This window comes from Bubalus bubalis, chromosome 2 (assembly GCF_019923935.1).
Source record: "Bubalus bubalis isolate 160015118507 breed Murrah chromosome 2, NDDB_SH_1, whole genome shotgun sequence".
Lineage (NCBI taxonomy): Eukaryota > Metazoa > Chordata > Mammalia > Artiodactyla > Bovidae > Bubalus > Bubalus bubalis.
In genome coordinates, this window is record NC_059158.1 from 93785940 (window position 1) to 93803264 (window position 17325).

At 37.0% G+C, this 17325-nt stretch overlaps 1 protein-coding gene and 1 long non-coding RNA gene across 4 annotated transcripts in view; one reads left to right on the forward strand and one right to left on the reverse strand.

Moving 5' to 3' along the window:
- The window catches only part of GALNT13 (polypeptide N-acetylgalactosaminyltransferase 13), a 962305-nt gene that overhangs the window by 36342 nt on the left and 908638 nt on the right, over positions 1–17325 (reverse strand). For all 3 annotated transcript variants that reach the window (XM_044935208.2, XM_044935203.2, XM_045164100.1), the window contains one exon: positions 14229–14327. In XM_044935208.2, coding sequence (XP_044791143.2) covers positions 14229–14327 — 99 coding nt within the window. The remainder of the gene's footprint in view (positions 1–14228; positions 14328–17325) is intronic.
- Positions 140–6083, forward strand: LOC112582169. Its single transcript, XR_003106733.3, has 5 exons — positions 140–931; positions 2003–2097; positions 2926–2986; positions 4843–4901; positions 5846–6083. It is a non-coding gene; the product is annotated as an uncharacterized LOC112582169 (long non-coding RNA).

Sequence of the window (17325 nt, forward strand, 5' to 3'; positions counted from 1 at the left end):
GTTGACTCATTGGAAAAGACCCTAATCTGGAAGAGATTGGGGGCAGGAGGAGAAGGTGACAACAGAGGATGAGATGGTTGGATGGCACCACCGACTCAAGGGACATGAGTTTGAGTAAACTCCGAGAGTTCGTGATGTACAGGGAGGCCTGGCGTTCTGCGTTTCATGTGGTCGCAAAGAGTTGGACATGACTGAGCAACTGAACTGAACTGAACGTTATTTTCCTGTGGCTACTGAAACAAATTACCACAAACATGATGACCTAAAACAATGGTAATTTATTCCCTCACAGTTCTGGAGGTCAGGCATTTGAAATCAATTTCACTTCATTGTGTTATGGTACCAGCAAGGCAGTGCTTTCTCTGGTGGCGCTAGGGGAGCATCTGTACTTTGCCTCTTGTCGTTTCTGGCAACAGCCTAGCTTTTCTTGCTTGTGGCTACATCACTCCTATCTCTGCCTCCTTGGTCACATTTCTTTCTCCTCATCTGTGTGTCAAATTCCCCTCTGCTTTCCTCTCATATGCATACATGTGGTTGCACTGAGTGCCAACCACATAATTGAGACAATCTCCCTATATCATGATGCTTAACTTAATCACATCTGCAGGGTCTTCTGCCATATAACATTCACAGGTTCCAAGGCTTAGGATGTGGATCCCTTTGGAAGTCATTTTTCAGCCTACTACAGCTTCAGATCTAGGCATTTTCGTAAGAGCAGTTTCATCTGCCAGGAAGACTTTCCTTTATGTGGTTCTTCCAAAATTTGAAGTTATTTCTATGTTAATAGCAGGTCTTTGAGTAACTTTTAAATTTTTGTATGAATTTGTTTACCCATTCATTCTTTCAGTAAGCACTTATTACTATAGAAGGATTAAGAAAAGGAAATCAACTAATACTTGCTTCAAGAAGAATTTACCATTTGCTTTTGAAGGTAAGAACAAACATACATAATTGAATGAAAATATAAGAGCTCAAAGTAAGAGAAACATTGAGATATGATATATGAATAATTAAAACTGAGAAAAAGTTTAAAATATTGTGAGTTCAGAGAAAGGAAATACCAGTATGTATTGAAAATCAGAAAAAAATGAATTACTACATGGAGGATGGTGAAGTGGGACTAGATGAATGATATAAACTAGGAAATTATGTAAACTAGAATTTAGTTAGAAAAAATGGAGAAAGGTGATGTCAGGTGGGTAAAAGAAAAGGCAAAGATATGATTTTAAAAAATGGATAATGGTAACAATTTTTTAAAATGTCTGTTCTGGCTATACTCAATAGAGATGATAAAGTTAAGAGTCTATATGGGTGAGCAACAGGAGATAAAAATTTCAAAGGTAAGAAGGGATCAGACTATAGAGCTTTGGTAAAGAATTAATTTTACGTTGTAATAACTGGAGATATTAAAGATTTTTGTTTTCCCATTTGGCAATGATATTTTTGAAGGAGTCTCACTTCATTAGCGAATGAGATCGAGTAAATATGAGAAAAAGCTGGAGCTTTGCTAAAACTATTGTAATAAATCAAATATGAGGCAGTAAAGGCCCAGATTTGGCAAGTAGAATTATTAATAAAAGAATAGGTAAGAAGGACAAGTAGAGAGCATTCATAAGGCTTAGTGCTTAGTTTGAGAAGAGCAGGATATGAAAAGAAAAAAGAAGAAAATGTAAAAGACAGATGAATACAAAGACTGAAGAAAAAGGGCTTTGGATGAAAGGTGAGTTAATCATAGACATACTGAGTTTGAGGTTACAATTGGTCATTTAAGTAGAAATGTGCATCAATCAGTTTTAAGCAGTGGGTGTAAGCTTTTAGGAATTGGTATGACTTTGGAGCTTCCATAAAGGTAAATCTAAGAAGATTAATTTCCTGGGAAAATAGAATGAAAAGAATCAAGAATAACCAGAGTAGCATAGAAATAATGGTCTCACTGACTTGTTATGTATCCCAAAGTTTTTTGTTTTTTTTTTTTTTGGATACAAAACTGATCCCATGATAGAAGGCCCTGCTGAGACTTACTTGAAAGGAAACTAACTCTTGTATTGATGGACTTGATGAACAGTATAGATCCTGCATGACCCACTGAAAAACGAGGTCAGTGTGAGATGTTTGTATATATTTTCTCCTACTAACATCATATACTAACCTCATCTAGAGTATCTGTACAGACTGGCACAACCACCTTTGTTGGGTGTTTGTCAATGAGTGCTTGAGCCAATTTGCCATTCCATCCTCAGTATCTTTTAGTCCCCTGATAGGAGACTGAGCCTACTAGACACAAGACAAGTTCTCCCAGCCAAGCATTAATGAGATTGAAAGGCTCTTGGAATAATCCCTAGTTCTACAGAAATTATAATAACTCTGCCCTCTTCTGGCTCACATGTGTCCAACTTATTTTAACATTTAATGGCCATTGTGGGATTTTACTTTGTGAAATCCCTGGTGAGTTTTAATTCTAGTATTCAGTTTACTAAAAGGGGACCAAATTATTATAGAAATGGCTTATAAGTAATTATAAGATGTAAACTTTACTTATAAAAATCTAATATTTAAAATGAATACATATCTCTTGAATGACTGTATCCATTACAATCCATGAGTACATTAGAAAGCATTACTAAAATAATTAAGTTTCTCTAGGAGAGGGTCTGTAATAAGAAGAGAATGATGTATTTGTTTACTATCAAAATTTGTAATGCACCTGTCATAATGTTGGATTCTTCTTAAGTATAAATAACAATTTTAGAGGAAGAGGAGACATTTGTATGAAAGTATGGATAATACCTAATGATCTCTTTATCTTGGCAGACAATATGGTTTTAATAAATGGCTAGCATAAGCTTCTCTAGACTTGCTACCTTGAAAAATGACTGAATCAAGTACTGCAATAAATTACACAGACTGTTTCCATGTGCTTTCTAGGTCTCTCCAAATGAGTGGCTCTAGGGAGAAAGAGAAACATTATATATGCATTTGCTAAAATGTGAGTGTTTTTCCATCACTTTATGTTCCTTGTATTTAAAAGGAATAAGTACAGTGTTTACAAAGGCTGCTTTTCTCCCTGTCTTTGATTTAAAGATATATTTTCAAAAATTTTATATTGATATTTTAACAAAGTAAAATGGCTATTTTATAAATATTATATTAATCTACTTTGACTCACTTATATAAGTTTATATAAATTTTACTTAAAATTGTCACTAAAAATTAGTGTTAATCTTTGAGTAGATCTAGTATATATCCAGTGAGGCTAAGACCTATTTAATCTTAAATATCATGTAAAAGCACCTCAGTAAAAAAGCACGGTATTTTGACATCAAAAAGAGAAAACATAAAGGCAAATATTGATTGGGATAAACTATTTAAAAGTCTGTATATGAAAATACAATGTAAACAAACTGTCAAGTCAGAAATATATATTTAATGTGTATAACAGAAGATAATAAAGTGTTTTTATAAGTAGTGAAACAAAGAGCCATCTCAAACTCCAATGAAAACATAAGCAAAAGCATGGTTATGAAATTCATAAAGTACTAAAGCTAACTTTAAAAATGCTTACATGCATTGATTTTGTTAGATATATGATTTAAAGTAAGATAAAATGATTCTCCCAAACTATATTGGCAAATGTGAAAAACAAGAGAAATACAACACCCGTTAGAGTTGGCCACTGTGATCACAGTGTTGGGAGAGTGTGGTTGGGAATCAGTGCAGATGCAGTGAATATAAAACTGGTGTGGAGTCAGCCAGATTTTGGTTCAAACTGGCTTTACCACCTCAATCATATTATCAATCTCAAGGTTTCCATTAAACTCATGAGGAGTTTAAAAATTAGAATAACATTAGGCACTTCATTGGAGAAGGCAATGGCACCCCACTCCAGTACTCTTGCCTGGAAAATCCCATGGATGGAGGAGCCTAGTAGGCTGCAGTCCATGGGGTCGCTAAGAGTCAGACACGACTGAAGTGACTTAGCAGCAGTAGCAGCAGGCACTTCATAGATTATTGTAAAAATCAAAAAGAATAATGAATGTTAAGTATCTATCACAGTGCCTCTTCCTATTTTAGCTGTTTGTCCTATTGGTGAAATATTAAAGAGGACAATTTGTCACTTTATACTAAAAGCCTTATAATGATATATAACTTTTGATCTAGCAAACTTAACTTCTAGACATTTCTAAAGAAATAAATATAGATGGAAGCTCACCAGGTTTTAGCTACAAGAGTACCAATGAGCCTGGACTATAACAGTGAAAAGTTATAAATAACATTGTGTCTTAAACAGTAAAGGTTTGATTGAATCTAAATTATAGTTTATCCATTAAAATATGTCCTGAAGGAAATGGCAACCCACTCCAGTGTTCTTGCTTGGAGAATCCCAGGGATGGGGGAGCCTGGTGGGCTGCCGTCTATGGGGTCGCACAGAGTCGGACACGACTGAAGCAACTTAGCAGCAGCAGAAAAGAAGCTAAATTATTTGGCTTTTAAACAGTGAGTATGTCTTAAGCTTATGAGTGGAGCCATATTTGGCCAATAGGGCAATTAGAACAGTGCAGAAACATAAGAATACACAGTATGCAGGGAATAAAGACATACCAAACATGTCTAGAGCACAAGGACCTATTAGAACATCAAGGGACACTGCTGAAAAGCAATATGGGGATGAAATTTTGAGGTGCTTTGAATGTCATAACTAGGGAATTTTTACTTTATTTTTGGACAGTAAGGAACTGCTGGAGTGTTTAATCTGATTTAATTCTAAGTAACATGTATGGGATGTATTTATGGAATTCCCTATGGTATATGGAAATAATGAGTTGTTGTTTTTTGACCACACAGGTGAAAGAAGATGTAGGCCAGGACAAAGACAGAAATCCTGGTTTTAAAAGGACTTACAGGTAGGAGTCAAGGGGTATTATTTTCATAGAAATAGGGGCTTTGGGGACCGATGAAATTTCAGGAGTGTCTATGTCAGATTTTGATTTTGTATGGTTGTATGAAGGGGAAGGGAGAAGGCAATGGCACCCCACTCCAGTGCTCTTGCTTGGAAAATCCCATGGACGGAGGAGCCTGGTAGGCTGCAGTCCATGGGGTTGCTAGGAGTCGGACATGACTGAGCGATTCACTTTCACTTTGCACTTTCAGACATTGGAGAAGGAAATGGCAACCCACTCCAGTGTTCTTGCCTGGAGATCCCAGGGACCGGGGGAGCCTGGTGGGCTGCCACCTATGGGGTCGCACAGAGTCAGACACGACTGAAGTGACTTAGCATAGCATAGCATGAAGGGGAAGAGAATGAGTACAGTTTGGAAAGCTTCAATTTTGAGATGCCAGTAAAGAATTCTAGTTATTAATTAGCAACAGATTCCAGAGCTCAGGAGAGAGTCTGAGGGTGAAGATATAAATCTGAGTCATCAGTAACATGAAACTAGTTCTAGGAATCCACATCATCTTTTCAAAAACACAAAGAAGATAATTCCATAACTTCTAGTAACATATTTTCTACCAGTAAATTGTAAGTTCTTTCTTTCACTTGTAAAATGTTATATTCAAGTTTTAATCATATTCTTATTTATTTTCATTCTTTTGAAGTAATGATCATTTTGATATGGTTTGCTAATGTAAAGAAAGCATTTCAAGAACAGAAAGGAATTAATAGAGTATCAAATTTTGTTATTAGAGCTAGAAGACTTGGATTACTAAAGTTTTAAAGAGAAAACCTCAAGATGATCAACTGCTGATTTTAATAATAATTCTTCACTTGCTACCCTGTTTCACAGTATTCCTGATACAAAAACATCCACGCATTATTTCATCTATTTACTTGACTAATTTTTATTAGGTGCCTACAATATCCCAAGCACTGTGCCCAGTGCTAGGAATGATGAGAGAAAGAGTATGCTGGATACTTCCAAGAACTACTGAAAAGTAAGTTTCTTTGTGATATCTCCAAAATTTAACAAAAACCAAACTACCAAAACATCCATGCAAGGAGAAATGGTGAAAGGTATTACTGTCCTGAAATATAAAGTCCCTTGATTTAGAAAAGTAAATGAGCAAAAAAAAAAAAAAAAAAAAAAAAAACCTAAAAAAAGAAAAAACAACATTTGTTTTGACTTTTATGTAAAAAGCAGGAGAAATAAATTTGAATATTTTTAGGGGTTGGGGCTACTTTTAAAAATTCAAAGCTAAATAACCATAAAAATAAATGCTGTTTCCATGGTAACACAAAAGAATAGCAGTAAAAACAGGGAGGTAGCTCTGAGAATAAAATCCTGAGATCTGTTCTTTTTAAAAGTCAGTCAAAATTTTAAATCATGCTAGTATTAATACTGCTAGAAACAGTGAATTCCATAAAAAAGGATACCAGAATAGCATTTATGTGATGCTTTAATATTTTTCATAATACTTGTTAGAATAACAGGAGAGGCAGTTCTTTTAATTGACTTTAACAATACCATAAAGTGTCTTGTGCTTTTAAATTACCTCTGGCATTAGGCACTGAATAAATATTTTTACTTTTAGAAGTAAAGACTGAGATAATGGAGAACACAAATGGAAATAATAAGGAGAATAATTAATAGCAGTGGAGCAAAATGTGCTGTCTAGTATATGCTATGCTAGTTATTTGTTTTATAGTTTACTAATCTTTAGAGAAATTGAGGGAAAATTTGTATGCATTTTATGGGTAAAACACTGAAGCTCAAAAATATTAAGTAATGTACAAGGTATGCAATTTATCAGATCAGAATACTGTTATAAAATGATGTTCCTTTATTTCAGCAGTTCAATTTCTCCATTTTTATTTGTTTAATTATTATATATATATATATATATATACACACACACACACACACGTATATACACACACAGGAAAATGTGGGATAAAAAGAAAAATTTCCTATTACAGCTTATTCTCTCCTATTCCTCTCCTATTCCTCTCTCCAGTGGTAATTTATATTCCAAATAGATATCTATATATTTCTAATAAGTTGCATAGCATTTATATATGGCTATTACAGATACTATTAATAGAGAAAAATGTTCACAGACATTTTCCACAAATGAGGTCATTCAAATTCAAAGTAAGTTGTACTCTGTTATTTTTCCCTTGATGACAATACATTTAGACCTCTCAGTCATTTTGGTGGCTAAGTAGTAATCTCTACTGTGGATACACTATGATTTATTTAAACATTCTCCTCTTGGTAAATATTTGTTTCCATTATTTGTGTTATGACAAAATGGGCTCCAGTAAGCATTCTCATATTTGTAGACATGAATAACTTTATATAGATGAAAAATATTGGTTTTAAAGTGTATCTTGTAATTAACTAGATACTGTAGAGACATTAGAAAATGTGTAGGTGTGGGTTTTTTTACTTTTTATTTGTCCCCTTTATTTCTGAATCCCTGAGATTAGTATCTTTCTATAATTTTGGTTACTATGACAATAAGAACATTTTTGGCAGTGTCTATATAGTACTAGGGTATAAATCCATTATTCTTACCCTGAATTCTTTCATCTATTTACTTGACTAGTATTTATTAAATGCACTAAGTGCCTACCATATTCTAAGTACCAGGTACTGGGGATGAAGAGTGGAGTAGGATATCAGTTCAGTTCAGTTCAGTCACTCAGTCGTGTTCGACTCTTTGCGACCCCATGAATTGCAGCACGCCAGGCCTCCCTGTCCATCACCAACTCCCAGAGTTCACTCAAACTCACGTCCATCGAGTCGGTGATGCCATCCAGCCATCTCATCCTCTGTCATCCCCTTTTCCTCCTGCCCCCAATCCCTCCCAGCATCAGGGTCTTTTCCAATGAGTCAACTCTTCGCATAAGGTGGCCAAAGTATTGGAGTTTCAGCTTTAGCATCAGTATTTCCAAAGAACACCCAGGACTGATCTCCTTTAGAATGGACTGGCCCTGCCAATAGGAAGTCTACAGTAGAGTGGCATAGTTTACTTCTGGACATATGAAAACATTTAAATATTTTTTAAAATATTTTAAGCATTTATGATCTAGTGTTTTGTGTCATTTAGACAAATTTAAGTATATGACTGGATATCCTTTTGAACAGTAACCATAGCAACAGTTAGACCTGGACAAGGAACAGCAGACTGGTTCCAATTAGGAAAAGGAGTATGTCAAGGCTGTATATTGTCACCCAGCTTATTCAACTTATATGCAGAGTACATCATGAGAAATGCTGGGCTGGAGGAAGCACAAGCTGGAATCAAGATTGCCGGGAGAAATATCAATAACCTCAGATATGCAGATGACACCACCCTTAGGGCAGAAGAAGAACTAAAGAGCCCCTTGATGAAAGTGAAAGAGGAGAGTGAAAAAGTTGGCTTAAAGCTCAACATTTAGAAAACTAAGATCATGGCATCTGGTCCCATCACTTCATGTCAAATAGATGAGGAAACAATGGAAACAGTGGCTGACTTTATTTTTGGGGCTCCAAAATCACTGCAGATGTTGATTGCAGCCATGAAATTAAAAGATGCTTACTCCTTGGAAGGAAAGTTATGACCAACCTAGATAGCATATTGAAAAGCAGAGACATTACTTTGCCAACAAAAGTCCGTCTAGTCAAGGCTATGGTTTTTCCTGTGGTCATGTATGGATGTGAGAGTTGGACTGTGAAGAAGGCTGAGCACTGAAGAATTGATGCTTTTGAACTGTGGTGTTGGAGAAGACTCTTGAGAGTCCCTTGGACTGCAAGGAGATCCAACCAGTCCATCCTAAAGGAGATCAGTCCTGGGTGTTCTTTGGAAGGAAAGTGCTGAAGCTGAAACTCCAGTACTTTGGCCACTCATGCGAAGAGTTGACTCATTGGAAAAGACTCTGATGCTGGGAAAGTTTGAAGGCACAAGGAGAAGGGGATGGCAGAGCATGAGATGGTTGGACGGCATCACCGACTCAATGGACATGAGTTTGGGTAAACTCTGGGAGTTGGTGATGGACAGGGAGGGCTGGCATGCTGCAGTCATGGGGTTGCAAAGAGTTGGACGTGACTGAGCGACTGAAGCCATGAAATTAAAAGATGCTTATTCCTTGGAAGAAAAGTTATGACCAACCTAGATAGCATATTGAAAAGCAGAGACATACTTGGCCAACAAAGGTCCGTCTAGTCAAGGCTATGGTTTTCCCTGTGGTCATGTATGGATGCGAGAGTTGGACTGTGAAGAAAGCTGAGCACCGAAGAATTGATGGTTTTGAACTGTGGTGTTGGAGAAGACTCTTGAGAGTCCCTTGGACTGCAAGGAGATCCAACCAGTCTGTTCTAAAGGAGATCAGCCCTGGGTATTCTTTGGAAGGAATGGTGCTAAAGCTGAAACTCCAGTACTTGGGCCACCTCATGCAAAGAGTTGACTCATTGGACTCTGATGCTGGGAGGGATTGGGGGCAGGAGGAGAAGGGGACGACAGAGGATGAGATGGCTGGATGGCATCACCAACTTGATGGACATGAGTTTGAGTGAACTCCGGGAGTTGGTGATGGACAGGGAGGCCTGGCGTGCTGCGATTCATGGGGTCTAAAGAGTCGGACACGACTGAGTGACTGATCTGATCTGATCTGATCTGATGGCATCTTAATGAATCCATGAGGATAATTCACCTGACGGGTCTTCCTCCCTCATTTTCATCTATATTTGAATCAGAGTGATCTCATAAATAATGTTTTCTTTTAGAATTCTGCATGTCATCATGGTGCAAATGATGAGTAGCTTTTTTCATAAGCTGTTGAAACTCATTATGGGAGACACTTCTAAATGTCTACTCAATTCCATGGTAAATAAACTATGAGGAAAAGCTATGTGTGAGTGTGAGATGATGTATTTAGTGTATTTGTGCCATGAGGTGTCAAAATCACACACTTGTGGCCAAAGAGTCATACACAGAGGTGTTTTGAGTCTCTAGAAAGGCATCTGCTTTACTTAATAGAAGGACAGGTATGGTTGTTTCAACTCTTTTCTAGTCCCACTTCTTCCTGCTTTGAATGTAGACATGATGTCTGGAGTTTTAGCAGACCTCTTGTGACCAGCTGATGCTAAAACTTAACTATAAGAATGGAAAGATAGAAAGTATCTGGTTTCTTGGTGGAATTATTGAGGACCTGAACAAATTAACAACTGACTGCTTGGCAGATTTCATACTAGGTGAAAAAAGTAAACCCTTGTGTATTTAGTCCCGTGATAGCTTTTGCCACTTGGGGCTGAATTCATCGTGACTTTGGTAATAGAAAACTCTGACACTCACCATGAATCAGTATAATAAGATGGACCCTTTTTGAATGCTCTGTTGTTGTTCTGACTATGTTGTTGTTTCCATCATCTTTCATATAGTCATTTCCCCATGCTGTAATTTAGAAAGTTTGACTCATATACTTTCTTGTTTAAATTTAAACTGTGAGGTACTAATTAGGATTTTAATAATTAAGTTGTCTTTAGTTGTAGGGAGAAGCATTATTTTTATTTATTTATTTATTTTTTTAATTTAATTTTATTTTTAAACTTCACATAATTGTATTAGTTTTGCCAAATATCAAAATGAATCTGCCACAGGTATACATGTGTTCCCCATCCTGAACCCTCTTCCCTCCTCCCTTCCCATACCATCCCTCTGGGTCGTCCCAGTGCACCAGCCCCAAGCATCCAGAATCGTGCATCGAACCTGGACTGGCAACTCGTTTCATACATGATCTTTTACATGTTTCAATGCCATTCTCCCAAATCTTCCCACCCTCTCCCTCTCCCACAGAGTCCAAAAGACTGTTCTATACATCAGTGTCTCTTTTGCTGTCTCGTACACAGGGTTATTGTTACCATCTTTCTAAATTCCATATATATGCGTTAGTATACTGTATTGGTGTTTTTCTTTCTGGCTTACTTCACTCTGTATAATAGGCTCCAGTTTCATCCACCTCATTAGAACTGATTCAAATGTATTCTTTTTATTGGCTGAGTAATACTCCATTGTGTATATGTACCACAGCTTTCTTATCCATTCATCTGCTGATGGACATCTAGGTTGCTTCCATGTCCTGGCTATTATAAACAGTGCTGCGATGAACATTGGGGTACACGTGTCTCTTTCCCTTCTGGTTTCCTCAGTGTGTATGCCCAGCAGTGGGATTGCTGGATCATAAGGCAGTTCTATTTCCAGTTTTTTAAGGAATCTCCACACTGAACCCTCTTCCACTGTTGGTGGGAATGCAAACTAGTACAGCCACTAGGGAGAAGCATTATTTTAGTGTCTTCCATTGAATTGTACAAAAGTCTGATTTGAAGTATGGTGCCAGAACTCAACAGGGCCATTTCATTCTGGCTTTTCCTCTATGGATCCTTTTTTTTCTTTAAATCTTATGTTATAGTTGAGTTACATGTTTTGTTAGTTTCAGGTATACATCAGTGATTTACTTATACATATGTTTATTCTTTTTCAGATTCTTCTCCCATATAGGTTATTGCAGAATATTGTGTAGAGTACTCTGTGCTATACAGTATGTCTCTATTGATTATTTGTTTTATGTATAGTAGTGTGTTTATGTTAGTCCCAAACTCCTAATTTATCCCTCTACCCCACATTTTCCCTTGGGTAACTAGAAGTTTGTTATGAGTCTGTTTCTGTATTATATATAAGTTCATTTGTATCATCTTTTATATTCCACATTAAGCAATAGTATATGATATTTGTCTTTCTCTGACTTTTCTTCATTTATGATAATCTCTAGGTCCATCCACATTGCTGGAAATGACATTAGTTCATTCTCTCTTATGGCTTCATTGTATATTCTTCTTTATCCATTCCTCTATCGATGGACATTCTGGTTGCTTCCATGCTTTGGCTTCTGTAAACAGTGCTGCAGTGAACATGGATGCATGCATCGTTTGAATAAGATTCTCTCCAGATATATGCCCAAGAGTGGGATTGCTGGATCATGTAAGTGGGTGCAGTCACTATGGTGAACAATATGGGGTTTTCTTAACTAAAATAGAACTATTTTTAGTTTTTAAAGAAACCCCTATATTGTCTGCCATAGTGGCTGTAGCCACTTACGTTCCTACCAACAGTGTAGGAGGGTTCCCTTTTCTCCACACCTTCTCCAGCATTTAGTGATTATAGACTTTGATGATGGGTGTTCTGCCAGTTGCCCAGTATGAGGTTAAACCTCTTTGTAGTTCTGATTTGCATTTCTCTCTTAATTTGTGATGTTGATCATCTTCCAAAACTATGTTGAATAAGAGTGGACATCCTTGTCTTGTTCCTGATCTTAGGGGAAATGCTTTCAGTTTTTCACAGTTGAGAGTGATGGTAGCTCTGGGTTTGTCATATACAGCCTTTATTATGCTGAGGAAGCGTCCCTCTATGATGACTTTGTGGGGAGTTTTCATCATAAATTGGTGTTGATTTTTGTTAAAACCTCTTTCTGTGTCTATTGAGATGCTCATTTAGTTTTTATTCTTCAGTTTGTTGATGTGGTATATCATACTGTTTGATTGGCAGATATTGAAGAATGCTCGCACCTGCTCCTGGGTTTCCTAACAGCAGTGGCAGCCAGAGCACTCCCAGGGTAGCAGGGGAGTCATTGGTGACTGCTTGTGGGTGACCTAATGGCAGTGGTCGCTTATGCCCATCACTGGAGCTCTTATAGGTGGTGTCTTGTTACCTATGAGTGTGCACAGGGAAAGAAGCTCCTATGGCGGTCCCACCCCTCTCCTCCTGTATTTCCCAAACATTGGCACCTTGCCTGTCTTGCACCCCCAGGCTTCTTCCAAGTACGTCCTTGGTTGCCACTCTGGCAGGGTGTCTCTGCACAGCCGATTCCTGTCCTTAACCTGAGTCTGACCTCTGTAGCCCAAGCTTCAGCACCCAGCCCCTGTCCATACTGACAGACAAGCATCTCAGGCTGGGGAGTACAAGGCAGTCTTACTGATATGTCTGTGCAGGTTACTCTTCATCTTGCCTTACTCAGGCTGGTTGGTGCCCTCTCCTCCCTGGCTCCAAAGCTTCCTCTCCACCCCAGCTGATCTTCCTACTGTAGAAGGGCCTTTCCTGAGTACAGAAGCTTTCCTCCTTCATAGCTTCCTCCCTGGGGTGCAGTTCCCATTTTGACTACTTTATTTTTCCTTTATTCTTTTGTCCTATCCAGTTATGGGAGGGGTTCTTGCCCTTTCAGAAGTCTGAGGTCTTTTGCCAGTGTTCAGTAGATATTCTGTGTGAATTGTTACAGTTATAGATGTATTTCTGATGTATTTGTGGGAGTAGGTGAGCAGACATCTTGATCCTGAAGATCTTTCTATGGATTCTTGAAACATTCAGCTATTACAAATAATCACCATCATGTTGTGCTGAACAGAATCATTTTTGCTTCCTCAGTTCACTGTAAAACGCTAGATAAACAGCTCTCATATGCTTCACCTTGACCCTTTGAGACAACTTGTCTACCAAGAAGCAGCTGTCTCTTAACTGTGCTTTGTTATAAGTTCTCATGAACTTCAAATTAAACCTCTGAAAGTGGCTGTGGCACCAAGACTCAAGCCAAGCAGCCTTTACTTTTTCCACCTTGCAGTGCTGCTTTTTGTTGCTTACAGAAAACACAAGAATCCTTGTTATAGTCTGGTAAGTTTCTGATAATTAATTGGACCATCATACACAAAACAGGTGTCCTAAAATTTTGATTAAGTATAAATCTTGTTTAAATAATACATTTTTACCTGATCTGAAGGGCATCTTCAGATAGCCAAAGTAAAGTTGTTAACAAACATGCTTATCTATGTGCTTAAAATTTTATTAAACCACCAAAAGTCATAGAAAACATGATAGACAAGAAACATTTGAAGAAGAAATTCAGGGTAAGCACCATTAGGAACCATAATTGCTGAGTGATTATTTTATATGATTGAGTCAACAATAAAATGCAGTCCTCATTTTCTCATACATGGTAATAGGAAGTAGGTCTGAAACATCTGGCTGCCCTCATTCACTCTAGGCTAATTAAAGATGTTGCCCTACTTATTAAATTCTTCAGTGTTTTCTTATAATACTTAGAATAATAACATAGTTATTATATGTTAAAGACATAAATTAAGTCTTGATTAGAATGCCTGTCAGTTTACTAAGACATTGTTACTGGCAGTGAGCCATAATCTACCTAGATAGTTTACACAATATCTTCCCCCCCAAATATGAAGCTGATAAAAAACAGACTTTACCTGATTTCCTCCCATACCGTGACAGTTGAATATACCCACTTTTTCATTTTCCTTGCGGCCCATGTTGTCTAAACATTGATTTGTTTCAACATTTCTTATCTAAAGGAAACACAAAAATGTAAGTCAGAAAATCTTTGGTATTTTCAAATTCCTTGTTGATAGCAAAATATTTTCGTAAGGAAATTTCTCCAAGGAAAAGACAAAGCTTGAAATATTTATGTTTCTGTGTCTATTCTGATATCTGTATAACAGTCTAAACTCCCATTCAAGTAAACTTGAATAGCGCTGGCATTGTCATTAGCATCCAGTCAAGAGGCACTCTTTGTTTATAGTGTAGTATCAGAGAAGAAGAAAACATCCACACACTACAAATTAGGAGTTCTTCCCCAAATCTTCTGAAAATTAGGACAGTCTCGAAATGGCACCCAAATAATCATAGTATATTTGTGAAGTCCTTAAGTCCTACAGTGCCATATGCAAAGTAATAGAAACAAACTGGTCAGATATGCAAATTTATGTATTTTTCGTTGCTTCATTACTAGATGCTCCATTCTGAACATTTATAAAGATTAATTACACTGATAATTTTTTAACTAAAACATGCATCTTTTTGCATTCCTAATACCAAACAGTGGAAAGCAGTTGACCCTAAGAAAAACTATTTCAAGGCTAAATGGTGATTTCACAGGAAAAAATTTTTCAAAACCAAGATTAAATTGCCAACTGCAAACATCAGATTCATGGTTTACACTCAGACACTGCATTAGTCCCATAATTAACATGTTAATATACATTTGTGCCAAATGTAATTTTATGAAAGCCATTTATTGAGTTTAAAGCCCAAATTACTAAGTCAAGCACAAGTGAATGTAAAAAAGAAGAAAACCTTTTCTAATAGATGAAATGTTTTAGATTTTTTTTCCTTTAGTCTCAACCCAAAGTAGTATGCTTTACACTTGTCCACTCTGCTTCCAAAAAGTTCTTTTCTCTCTTGTTAGGACACATATTTTACTGTTTACTAACTCATTACCTGGATATATTTAGTTATCTATGCTTCAAGTGCCTGTTTCTCCCTCTTGGCAAATGAGTATGATTAGAAACTTCTGCAGAGGCTGGATTAGGTTTCTACAAATCAACTTTTTTGTATGGTACAGAACCCCATGGTCAGGTAATGGTTGCCTGAGTTGGGAAAAATGGTGTGATTTGCAGTAAAGCCCCAGTCAGCAATTGAAATTCATACTTGGTAAGGGGTTGGGCAGAGATGGGCAGTGAGGTCAAGCCCTGTCCCAGTGATCAGAGGGAGGCAAGGGTGGAAACAGAAATAAATAAGGGGACTATTGAGTCATGCCAATTAGATATGGTTATTTGGCATAAAAGGACAACAGTGGATGTGGGGCGGTCAAGTTTAGTATGTTTTTAAGATAGAGCCAGTAGGACTTACAATTGAAGTGGAAATGAGCCAGGAGAGGAAAACAAAGGCATCAAGAAGCATTACAAGATTTTGGTTTGAGCAGATCAGTAGATGATGTTTCCATTTATTGCGAGCAATATTCTGAGTTCTTACACGTTGATAACTGTATCTGTGGCTTTTATACTTCAAAATCAATTTGCTGGATCTGAAATCCTTGACTCACAATGTATTTCCTTGAGTATATTTAAGATGTTACTCTGTTCACTTCCAGTATAAATAGTTGCTTTTGAAAAGGCTGAAGAAAATCTGTTTTCTTTCCCTTAGTCTTACAAATATATTTTTGCCTGAATGCCAAAATAAGTCCAGTAGATTGCCCAGATAGGTGGTGGTCTGTTTCAATATGTAGTTCCAAATTTATTTTCAAGCAGTAAATATTGAATAATAGTGAATTATAGATAATTGAATTATTAGTGTTCATTTTTTGTTACTTTGTTTTCTATCAGGAAAGTCTATTCTGTATTTTGTATCTTTTATATATCTCTTATATATGTCATTTTCTATTCAATAGAAAAGAAAGACAAAACTATCTTTAAAAAATTTCCTCCTTCCCTCACTTTAAAACTCTTATGGCATTTTCTTCAGGGATTGTTGAATCCTCTGCTCTTTCAAATTTATCCATGTCTGAAATGATTCATTCCTTAATTTCTAATTCTTTCCTCCAGTTCAGGCCCTCATTTCAGATATTTTTTTTAATTTATCTTGTTTTGAAATATTAGTTGACAGTTTTCCTGTCTTATGAGCCTAAGGTTTTTAGTTTCATTTTTCATAGAGATATCATTTTACTCTTGATTATCTTTATTCTTATGGTAGTGATCCTTTTCCTTTCTTTTTGGAAAAAAATTCTCTTGATTTGTTAAGAGGAAGAATTTGATCAGGAAATAATTTTGCTCCCTCCCTCCCTCTCTCTTCCTTTCATTTTTTCTTTTCTTTGCTTCCCGACGGGGGTAATGATTTGTCATCTTTAAACTATTCTGATGCCCAGACTATTCTTGTTTAATTGGAGTAGGGGACATAGTGTCCATCAGGTTCTTTAAAATCTCTGCAGGTGATTCTAATATGCAAAGTTTGGCAACCACCATTCTGTGTGGATCACAATAAACTGTGGAAAATTCTGAAAGAGATGGGAATACCAGACCACCTGACCAGCCTCTTGAGAAACCTATATGCAGGTCACGAAGCAACAGTTAGAACTGGACATGGAGCAATAGACTGGTTCCAAATAGGAAAAGGAGTACGTCAAGGCTGTATATTGTCACCCTGCTTATTTAACTTCTATGCAGAGTACATCATGAGAAACGCTGGGCTGGAAGAAGCCCAAGCTGGAATCAAGATTGCCGGGAGAAATATCAATAACCTCAGATATGCAGATGACACCACCCTTATGGCAGAAAGTGAAAAGGAACTGAAGAGCCTCTTGATGAAAGTGAGAGACGAGAGTGAAAAAGTTGGCTTAAAGCTCAACATTCAGAAAATGAAGATCATGGCATCTGGTCCCATCACTTCATGGCAAATACATGGGGAAACAGTGGAAACAGTGTCAGACTTTATTTTTCTGGGCTCCAAAATCACTGCAGATGGTGATTGCAGCCATGAAATTAAAAGAAGCTTACTCCTTGGAAGAAGAGT